Genomic DNA, 11,186 nt, shown 5'->3' with positions numbered 1-11,186 from the left:
GGGGGGGGGGGGGGTGTACTGTACGTACTTATGCGCGAGTGTTCTGCTACTGTGACTCTGGACAGATGGATGTACGTAGGTACGAACGTTCGTACTCGAGGAACGCGCAGCCACACACGCTACTTTGTACCTCGGAGTTCTACAGGTCTCATCCATGAGAATACGGTGTATGTGGAGTGTGTATGTGTACATGTATGTGTCCCTATCTGGCATGACAAAGTGTTCAAATCAACGATACAAAGTCGTCTAGATCGAGTACACTTGGGCCAATGTGGTGGTGGGGATCCCTCAAAACAGGCTGACAGCAGGTTCTACTTGATGGTAAAGACACGGTCAGAGAGGACACGTTCATGTCGGAGAGACAATATAATGGTACAATGCTGTTTCGGCTGTCCAGGAGAGACTTTTCCCAAGCTGAATAATTCCTTTCAATTTCCCCGTTGCGAGACATGTTCCAACTCCCCAAATAGAATATCACGTAAGATCTTTAAAAGACCGACCGACTTGCGTTTCTCCCTCCATCAGAGGGTCATAGGCTGGCACGCTGAAAGGACGAGGTGAGACCGCCGCCGCCAGGTCCATCAAAAGCGTTTTACGCAGAGAGTCTCGACTACTGATCGACCCCATTAAAAAAGAGTGTTTTTAATCAACCACGTGCTTCTTCCAAGTACAGTCGAACTTCGATTTAACGGTATTGTCTGCGAGGCGGGGAACACATCGTAAAAAACGAAATTGGTCGTTAATTCGAGACTGGCTTTGAATTTTTTTAATTAATTTGGATGGGGACATACGTAAGTTCTGGATCACTTACTAATTTCAACGATATCGAACGAAGATCAATCTGCTTCAAATGAGATCTTTGGTCTCAGACACGGAATTTCTTTTCTAGCTCCTCAGCAGTTTTCGGAATAAGAGTGAGCTCAGGGCACAAGTTCCCAAAGAAAACGTTCAAAACTGTTCAATTAGAAAATACCCAACTTGAATTCTCCTAGTTCAAAAGTTTCGTGACTCCCAACCAATTCTAGAACGGATTTAGGTAAGGCTAAGTTCATTAGTTTCACTTCACATTACCTTGCCATCATTCTATCGTTTCATGACAACAATTTGACCGACTGTCCGCATTCACCTTCTATGAACAACATGGACCAACGTCAACCACCGGCTGCGTGAGTTTCCCAATCTACCATGGGGAGCAAGGGCTTCAACTCTGTGAATGGCATCATCAGGCTTGACACGGACGGACAACACTTGCAGCTTTTTCGAAAAGCTATTTTGAGCTCGAGAAGGCCGAAGCCCGAAGCCCGACGAAGCTCGTGACAAGAGTAGTAGTAGTAGTGGTAGTGGTAATGTGCCGGTATACGTCATACAGAGTGAGCGCCGAGCCATTCTTCCCATCATCATAATCTCCCGTGCACAAGGAGAGGATGCATTCGCTCTCCACGGCAAATTCGGGCAAAATCCATGTCTTCAGGGTCCTCTCCACGAGAGTCCTCTTCAGAGTCCTCTCCCATATCCTCATTTCATTCTGTCTCATTCCTGAACGGAGGGAAACAGCAGATCAGTCAAGAAACCAGCAAGAACATCCGAGAGAGACAGAGAGGGAGAGAAAAAAAGGCCAACCTTGAGACTTTTTGCGCCAAAATCACTCAAGCGCGAGAGAGTGAAGAATATTTGGGGACGTCTTCAGATATCAATAAGATGATGAGGACCCCCAACGATATTTCGTCACCATCATTGTAGCAGGTAGGCCTCACTTCACACACGCAGGGACTCAAATCCTCCCATTAAGTGGCAGGGCGATCAAAAAACGACAAGTGCTTTCTCGCGATCCACAAAAAACTAGCGGAGAAAAACACACCAGGACCTTCTCGTCTCTCTTCCAAAGTGTGAGGGCAGCCCCATTGTATGGGTGCAAATGCCAGATTGGCTGCCCAGTCATACATACATGTTCCACACATGTGCAATCCTTTCTCTAAGAGGTGTGTCCTGCCCCGCTTTCTGATACTCGGGCTCTTCAATTGTTATTTTTCTTATTGTTGTTATCATCTCTGTTAGTGATTGACAACTTACCCAGAAGCAGCCTGAACAATCGGGGCTTGTGGTGCTGGTGGTTGGGAAGAAATTGTTGCGCAATGTCAGTGTTGAGCGAAATCAATGACTTGCTACATCCGCTGACCAAGGACAAAGTGGTCAGTGTGAAAGACTGGAATAGCAATCACGACAAAGGTGCTGATCTACAATCGGAAAGCTCAAAGTCCTCCTCACCTCTATCTTCGTCCTCGACCTCCTCTTCATACGTTTCCAGTAAGGTAAGACGATAAAATGATAACGGCCAAGACGGTGGTCAGTCATCATGTCGGTCGACAAGCTTCTGGAGAAATGGAGGCCATTTCTCGGGTGACTTCATGCTGATTTGGTGGACAACTGAGAGAGCATTCCAAAGCGATTGATAAGGCAATCCGTCAAGATGTTGCTTGATCATTAATTAATTCAATAGGTTGCAATTACTTAATTGGACAGCTAATTGAAACTTACTAAGGCTTACCAAATCGAAAGCTTGTATTGCGTGTCTTTGATGGGTGCATTGGCTATTCAAGTCCATTTGGAAAACTAGTTTTGGTCATTTTCAAAGTCACCTTGGAATGATGCAAGTAGTTTAGATAACATTGATAATTCTACCAAAACCGAGGGAGAATTTGGCAACCCCAGAGCACAAGTCAGTTCGTCACAAATAAAAACAAGCCGTTATTGCCCGATCATTCAGTCATCATTCAGACTTCCCATTCCTAAAAGGACTCGTTTTATGCATGGACCTACAGTACGAGTTTGCAATTCTACGCCGTCTTTGGCAAAAGAAGCCCAACCATTGTCCTCAAGCAGGAATCAGAACTATACTGCGTGGAAACGTTTGTTTGTCTCTCTCTCTCTAAAACGAGACTGAACTCGTTTTGATTTGTGTCGAAAATCGTTAATCGAAATTGTGCGTGGGGGATCTTGCATTAGAATTACTAATATGAGTGATTGTCACCTTTTGTACACTCTGGTTAGTGGGGAAAATGTACTGAACCCGGCCAGGGAGCCACAATTCCCCAATAATACTAATGATATTATAAAGAAGAAGAACTCTCAATTATTACTGTCCATACAGTATTAGGTTACTCTCATTGCTTAAGTAACGAATTTCCGTCACATTAGTTGGCAAACTCCCTTGGGGAGGAGAAACAAATCCTAGCTGGACTCTTGGATACAGTTGTCTCCTCTCTCATTACGGTGGTCAAAAAGCCATGCCAAGTAGTTTTGAGAGAAGTACTCAAATCCATCTTAGCAGTTTTCTATAACTCGTAAATGCATAAGGCACACTTTTGATCTTATCGCTTTCTTCAAATACTACCATTTATATGGAGCTAGATCAATGCGGACGAGTAATTACATCCCTTTTTCGAATGGCACGATTTGATGTAAATAGCGCAAGAATATGAATCTCATACCAAAGTGGAGTCACTGTTTTCGCTCCTCGCTTCGCAGAGCGACCAAATTTGGCTTGTTACAATTCTTCTTGATGGATTCGTTATTTTCATTTTGTTGCTAAAATCCACATTTTAGTTTTCAAATCGAATTGTAGTTTATTTCTAAGCTATTGATTGATAAGTTTGACCCCCCTCCTTCCCCCAAAAAGAGCCAACTTCCTCTGTTATTCATTTAAATTTTCTCATATTGGTCACACTCAACCGTGCTTGGAGCCATTCATCCAGGACCTTGGTCCAGACTGTGAGACTGTGAGGCTCAAATTTTGCTGTGAGTCGCAGTTTCATAGATACATTGTGTGAAAATCTGTGTTGTGTAACTGGACCATAAGCGTTCAAAAATGATTGGCACACCTCACATTTGTCTTTGAATTTTAAGTGTAATTAGATATTAGCAAGATATTGTCCCGAAATTTGTATATATTTGCTTAGAGGATGGTTTTCACTTCTGCAAAATGGTTTCCGTCGGCCCATTTTTACTGTCTTTTCTAGGCAAAGTTTTTAAATCAGAGCAATGATCAACGTTGAAATAGAGATTAAATGAAATCCGAACGGATATCAAAGGAAAGGACAAGCTGACAATAGCGCTCTAATATGGAAGTCCGTAAAACATGGTGTGGAAATAACATCACTGACAGATGGCTTTCTTGGGATTTTTTGTTCTTGATTTGTTTTAATCACTGCCTCTTATTCATTTAAGCCAAGGGCTGCTTCAAGTTTTCGTTTTCGGGTCTAACAATTCCGATTTTGCGTGGGCCCAATATTAGTTATAAGGTGCGTATATGCATACAAAAGAAACTAATTATGACAACTGTTCTTGCATTTCTGCAACTACAGATTTCTGCGAAAAGGGCAACTTGTACTGTCGAGGATTAGTTGTTTCTGATTTTTTTTCGCTCACATACTCCGGCCGACCTGTCTAACGTCAGCGAGCGTGTTCCTACAACACGCCTGCGTCTGACCCATTCCTGTTGTGCCCACCATTTCCGGGCTACATCGATACGACTTTACTTTTACCCATCCTGCACTTTGCAAGACCTGTGGTGGGTGGGGTCAACTCCACGATCTCACAGATTAATGGCAAGACAGAAACCAGAGCCAAGGATGTCAGACCCTTTTTGATATTTGGCTTATTTGCTTGTACAAAAGTTCTTGGCAATTGCCAATTTATGCCTATTGCGAAGTTTGATGCGGATGAGACAAGGGATTGCTGGACCACATTGTTCGACATTTCAATGATGAGCCTCGACAGGATGCAATTCTGGAATGGCATGGTTTGTTGCACGTGGATCTTTATGACTCCTTCCAAACGCCGAGAAATGCTTGACATCTTTCAGAGTCATCAAGTGGCATTTTTAAGAGGCATGAGGCATATATGGCATGTATTCTTTACACATTCGTTCATGTACTTCATGAATGCCAAAGTGCATAAAGTATCTTGTAGGTACAACTTGGCAACAGAAGTCTGGCTCAACCATGAGGACAAGATGACAGGTAACGAGTTTTTGTTGATTGCGATTGGTTCACATTGAATGGTTTCGAGTCTGAGGGATTCAGAAGCACAGAATAGTGTTTTATATTTGATTGGGAAGATGTGGTGTGCAACATATCACAAAATACTCCAAAGGTGGAAACAGAGCGGAGTCAAGGATAAGTGTGTCTATTTCTATCTCGTTCGGATAGTTTTTTTGGCTTCTGGTGAATTAGCTTTTTACGATTCTGGAATATCTCCATTTATTCACCAAACATTCCCTTGGTGAATCTTAAAAAAAATGTTCATTGAATAACCAAAACAAATAGTTTCTTGTTTGAAAGACAAAGGGGACTAACTCGCCTGAAATCCCGTCTTTTGATAACTTGATAAATAGAACACAACTACTGGCTCCGTTTAGTGTTTCGGAGTAGTAAATGAATTTACTTGCTCCACCAATTTGCCAACTTAACCCGTTATGGGGACGTTTACGCAAGCTCTGGCAGGTTCGTTTGTTTACTGCTACCAGTGTCAGTGATGCAATTTTGGGGCTTCAAACACGTTTTGAGAAGCTGACCCTTCTTTCACATTGATATATGAGGAAAGGGCACCTTCGTTAAAACCCAGTTTGAAACGCCAATTTTGCATCACTGGCATTGGCAGGCAAGTTTGTTTGCTGTTACCAGCGCTTGCCTAAATGTCCGCATTGTACACAATCGTCACATGGCAAAGAAGTATGGCAATCATGATTGGGTTGATTGAGTCCGAAACAGCCTTTTTTTCATGGTCCAGTTCAGTCCACTCTCTCATAGATTTCTAGACACCAACCACTTGACTGGTAAAACAGTACAATGGATGGTCTCCTGGGAATCGATCACAAACCGGTTTATTGTATTGTATTGTATGTTCATCCATTCCAACACCAAAAAGTAGGCGATAGAGGAATATAGGAAGAAGAGATATTGGGTAATAAATAAAGGCCTGAGTTGGTACCATCGCCAAGGAATTGACAGGAATGAAAAAGAGAAAAAAAAGCACAGAACGAAGGAAAGAGCTGGACCAATTTGTAATTTAACATCGATATTGTGCTTTTGAACTCGGGTCATTTGTATAGCGTCCGTATTGCCTTCCTGAATTTCCCCAACGAGGGTATCTCCCAGACAGTTTGGGGTAGCAAGTTCCACAGAGAAACTGAGCGCAAATTGAATGCGTTCTTTCGGGCCTGAGTACTCGATACATGAATTTATCTCTTGCTATGAAAGGTGACAGAAACCCTGAGGACAACAAAATTATGTGCCTTTATATATGACTAGTGTGGCTAATCAAGCTTTTTTCCCCTTTGGTCAGAAGCTGTTGGAGAAGGGCCGCGTGTGGGTGTCCTTAGGCGTGTATCAATTGATCTACATTAGTCTGATCACCTCGTTCTTCTCAGTGTATCTGGTGATAGTGATGCACTTCATGGATCCGTTCCAACCACGAATTCGTCGAGGCGCCCTGGCTCAACCCGGCATGGGATTCCGGCCCAGGCCCACCAATCCTTATTCCACCCTGATCCACTTCCAACACGGAACCAACGGCAATTGGAAGCCATACAAGGTCGGTGGGTCTCTTTTCAGTCGACCCCTGAGGGTTGCAACCACTCACCATGACGCCCCTGAGTTTGGTTTGTTTGCGTGCCTTGCAGAATAGTCTGAATGATTTCACAAAAAAGTACGGTGGCTTCGGAAAAGAAGTGGGCCCGAGTATCGTTTGCAATTGGAACACCCAATTGGACCAAGTCAGCCGCTGTCACGTGCCTTTTCGCAAGTACTGGAACCCCGCTTTTGACTATTCTTGCGTGAAAGGTAGAGTTTCAAGTGGGAAACGGAAAAATATGAAATTGAGAAGCTTTGGGAATGGTTGAGGATGTTCAAAGAAACTTGTGAGATGTCATCCCATCGATCCAATTTAAAGTGGATAAAATCAAAAGTAGTGCCTTGTTTTGTTTTCTCCCAATAATTCCCTAGATTCTTTAAGATTATAGTGTTTTTACTTGGGTCAGAATTCCAATTTCTGAGCCAATGCCTTTATCTGCCGCTTCTTAAGATCTCGAAAAAACTGATCAATTTTCTCTTATTCCAGCTGAGGATTATGGATACTCCCGAGGATTTCCATGTGTCGCCCTTAAAGCAAGAATATTCACTTAACTTCCTATTGTGACTGAAATTGGAAAACCAAGCAAAGATAGAGTCCATTATTTATTGTAAGGTCAGGAATTGAAATTATATCATAATACCTTTCAGCACTGGGATTTGAACCTACTATCCCTAGGAAGCAGATTCTTGCCTTGTTCATGGTGCCTCCTAGACTGATTAGCATTTTGAACATCTTTAATACTCAGTGAAAAAGACAAATCTTTATCCAGTAATAGAAAAACAAAACTATCCGAGCGTAGCACATGTATTGCAGAACAATTTTGTTAAAATAGTCCAGCTTTGCAAGTTTCTTGAAAGTAATGGTAAGTCAATTCTTCAGAAATTAACCATTCACCTCATCACTACTTACCCCCAAAATCATGAAAACACGTCAAGATGTGTCTGATTTTTAAAGGAGAACTTCATAACACAAACAAGACTGAGTTCCAACATTTGTAAAATAAAAAATCTTAAAAAATGCTATGATAAAAGAGCTATTTAAGATGGATGGAATACATATAGCATGTGGTTTGTAATATATCTATTTACATGGCAATCCATTTCATACCTACGTGCACATTTTTTTTGCAAAAAGATTTGAAAAAAAAACATGTAAAATTTCCCATTTTTCTTAAACTTGATCAGCATTTCTGAAAATTATTTTGCACTTTCACAAATATTAGTATTTTTTTCTGTAAAGGCTGAAATTGCATTATGCTATGCAGAAACATGTCAAATATTGCAAGTATGATTGCAAAATTTGCAGATGCATTAAATTTGCAGAAACATCTCGGATGTGCAAGTTTTTTTTGCAAAAGCTGCAAAATTTATAGGATGGAAGTTTTGGCCGGCTTTAGTTATTACTTAAAGACTCATCTGTTTACCCGTAAAGGAGAGTTCTTATGGACCAATTTTTGTGGAAAGCTTTTGCTTTATTGGCGACTCAAGGGCCGCAGCTCGAGGGTCGTCAAAAAATTAAACCAACGAATGCTGCTAAGGAATACTTTCCTTTGTGGCTCAGCATTGGATTTTGTCGGCCATCTTGTCATCTTCTTTTCGTCCTCCTCTGATTAGGTTTCAATAGGTTTGATTGTTGCAATTTGCATCACCTCAAATGCATTCTTAGTAATCAAATTGTAGTGTGGTGTAGGTAAGTCGTTAGACCAATACCAGTTTTTGGTCGGTTTGGGGTTACCTGTTGAGTGTTTCTTGGTTTCGATTTTTATTGTCTTCACTAACCAAGCACTTCACTGCAAGCAATGCAATCCCCATTTTGTTGCATATTTTGTAGAGCAAACACATGAAACCGTTTCGAAGATAGCAGAAGCAGGTTTTCTGGAGCCCTAGTACAACATATGAACAACATATTCTGTTCTAAAATGCTTGACCTGCAATTGTCTGGGGCATATTTCTCAAAGTCTCTATTTTCATGTGAATTTAACCAAATGTTGACGTTATTTGGGAGTGAAACCATTTGCGCTCGAAGATAACCTCATCAAAAGGAGGACACGATGGTCAAAAGGTTAGGGTTACTTTAGTTTGTATGTCCGTGCTTTTGGATTAGCGGAATATTATGGGAAACAAAAAGCCCTTCTCAGAAATCAATTTCAGTCACAAATAACACCTACGCTCTTTGTCAGATGAATCAAATTGTGGGTTGGGAACCAAATCCCTACTACAATATCACGGAGATCAACGGGATTCCCGAAATGCCCAAATACCTGAAGCAACGAATTTGTAAGTGTTTCTTTAATATCCTGGGACAAACATTTTCACAATCTTAAGATCATCACATGCATGGCCACGATGATTGATTGCAGTCCCATTTGAAAAGTCTTAATCGATCTAGTGATTGGTCATTTGTGTTCATTTTCAATTCAAGCCAAATTATGGAACAAGAACTGCAAGGGCAAGGGGTTGGAGATGGAGCAACATTGTCCTAATCTCCGGATGACGTGGGTCTCGTGTCAAGGAACCACTTCCGCGGATCAAGAGTACATGGGACCCCTCAACTTTCATCCAGCTTACGGAATGCAGGGCTACTACTACCCTTACCACAACCAGGAGCACTTTCTCAGGTGTGAGAATAAGCTGTGAAATCCTTGAATCCTTCCTTGACTTTGCAGGAGAAACTTGATGTGTCACCGATGAGGTTGTCCATACGACAACAACACCCAGGGGTATTATTGCATCATCTGGTGTTACAAGTCAGTCGCAATCTGGATATCGTCCAAATAGTAGATGGAGTCAAAACATGGTCGGGCAAGCAAGCCTTGGATTGGCGAGAATGATGGAGCGTTTGTGATTTTCAAATTCTACTCACATTGTTTCGTTTCAAGTGAAAGCTAAGTTTGACCGAATTGAGTGCGGTAATACACTTATATCACCTGAAGATCTTGGTTGAATATCAAACATTGTTGTTCAATCAAAAAGTATGAGGACAGAAGCCTTTATTTGGAATGACTGCCTTCAAATTCCAGTGTAACCCAACACTTGTCACTGTTCGAGAATTCGAGGAAGAAAGAGAGGGAGCGTTTTGCGGATTGTAATTTTCTCCTCCTCACGTTGTTTCAGTCCATTTGTGTGGCTTCAATTTCGGGGTCTGACGCCGGGGGTAATCGTGTCCGTGGAATGCAAGCTCTGGGCCAAGAACATCAAGCACGATCCCCTGAACCCGAGGATCGGAGGGGTCCGATTCGAAATCCTCATGGACTAACCAAACAAGCAATTCAAGCGGAGTGGGCCCACCCACACCAATCCGCAGGAACTCAGAATGCAAATCAAGCCGGTGCACGATGTTATACGTTCATATTTATGTCGCGACTCAAAGTTAATTTCTGAAATATATATTATCAATCCTTTTTTTATTCTTGTTTGCTCCTGTTTTCTCGTACTTGATGCGCTGCATCTTCGACCAGGGCAAGTTATCCTCTTCTCTGAAGCTAGCGCAAGTTGTTCCAATTTTCAAAGGGGGAGATAAGTCACTCCCCAGTAACTATAGGCCGATTTCTCTCACTTCGAATATTGCGAAGGTGTTTGAGAAGATCATGAAGTTCAAACTTGTTGAATTTCTTGATATCCATGAAGTCCTTCCTCCTAGCCAACATGGGTTCCCAGCACATTTTAGCACGGTTACCCAACTGATTGAGCATATACGTAGAGCAGTTACTGAGGGACTGGAGAGGCACGAATCAGTCGATGTAGTTTATCTCGACTTTGCCAAGGCTTTGACATGGTTGATCATGGTCTTTTAGTTAACAGGCTCCATGAGATTAGGATCCAAGGCAAGGTTCTCAATTGGCTAAGAAGTTTCATTTTTTTTTTTGGTTTGGTTTTTTCACGGGCTTTTCTAACCGCTACAGGGAATGTAATCCCCAGTACTATTAAAATGAAAGATTATAATTCGTCTATTTATTACCTTTCAATTTCTATATGATATTTGGTCTACCAACGAATTTGAGTTGGCAGACCGAGCTAATCCTTGAATGTAGGGTTGATCTGGAATGCTATCTATAAATTTGTCCAAGTCTGACTTGAAAGATGCTACCGGATCAACAAGGCCTACGTATTCCCTACGAATATTTGAGGGAAGCAAATTAAACAATGTAGGAGCCCGAGAAAGAAAAGAAATGGACTTCATTGCTCGAACTAGCCTGGATTCTCGAAGACTTGAAGGTGCTCTCAAAACGCATATTAAGCCTCTACGGTCTCTAGAATTGACCCTAAACTGCGGTTGGGACAAAGCTCATGAATGCTTTTGAAAACGTACAATATCAGATACCTTTCGTACCTTCTCTGAATACTATGCAATCCAACCTTTTATCCTCTCCCAATACGAGAGCTCTCTCATATCCTCAATGTTTCTGGTAAAAACATCTTTGGGCCTGTTTGACCTTTTGCAAACCTGTTGAACTCATTAGAGCCCAAATGGGAGAGGCATTTTTCAAACATGCGGTTGAACAATCGACTTGTACAGAATTAGCATCGTGATGCTGTCTCTGCACTTAAACTGCGATA

At 41.8% G+C, this 11,186-nt stretch overlaps 1 protein-coding gene across 3 annotated transcripts; it reads left to right on the top strand.

Annotated features, from left to right (window-relative positions):
• Positions 1 to 1,369: 1,369 nt before the first annotated feature.
• Positions 1,370 to 10,036, top strand: LOC131882136 (sodium/potassium-transporting ATPase subunit beta-2-like). 3 transcript variants are annotated; one of them, XM_059229193.1, is made up of 8 exons: positions 1,370 to 1,979; positions 2,056 to 2,309; positions 6,346 to 6,591; positions 6,680 to 6,839; positions 7,117 to 7,163; positions 8,810 to 8,906; positions 9,052 to 9,247; positions 9,744 to 10,036. In XM_059229193.1, exons 1-8 carry the CDS (start codon positions 1,916 to 1,918, stop codon positions 9,883 to 9,885), a joined length of 1,206 nt encoding a protein of 401 aa, XP_059085176.1. In that variant the 5' UTR covers positions 1,370 to 1,915; the 3' UTR covers positions 9,886 to 10,036. The 3 variants fall into 3 exon arrangements, with proteins under 3 accessions (XP_059085176.1, XP_059085175.1, XP_059085177.1); XM_059229192.1 differs by having other exon boundaries at positions 1,374 to 1,979; positions 6,343 to 6,591; XM_059229194.1 differs by having other exon boundaries at positions 1,375 to 1,743; positions 6,343 to 6,591.
• Positions 10,037 to 11,186: the final 1,150 nt, after the last annotated feature.

This window comes from Tigriopus californicus, chromosome 6 (genome assembly GCF_007210705.1).
Source record: "Tigriopus californicus strain San Diego chromosome 6, Tcal_SD_v2.1, whole genome shotgun sequence".
Classification (NCBI taxonomy): Eukaryota; Metazoa; Arthropoda; class Copepoda; order Harpacticoida; family Harpacticidae; genus Tigriopus; species Tigriopus californicus.
Note: the sequence above shows the minus strand (reverse complement) of the source record. Positions and strands in the feature narration are given on the sequence as shown.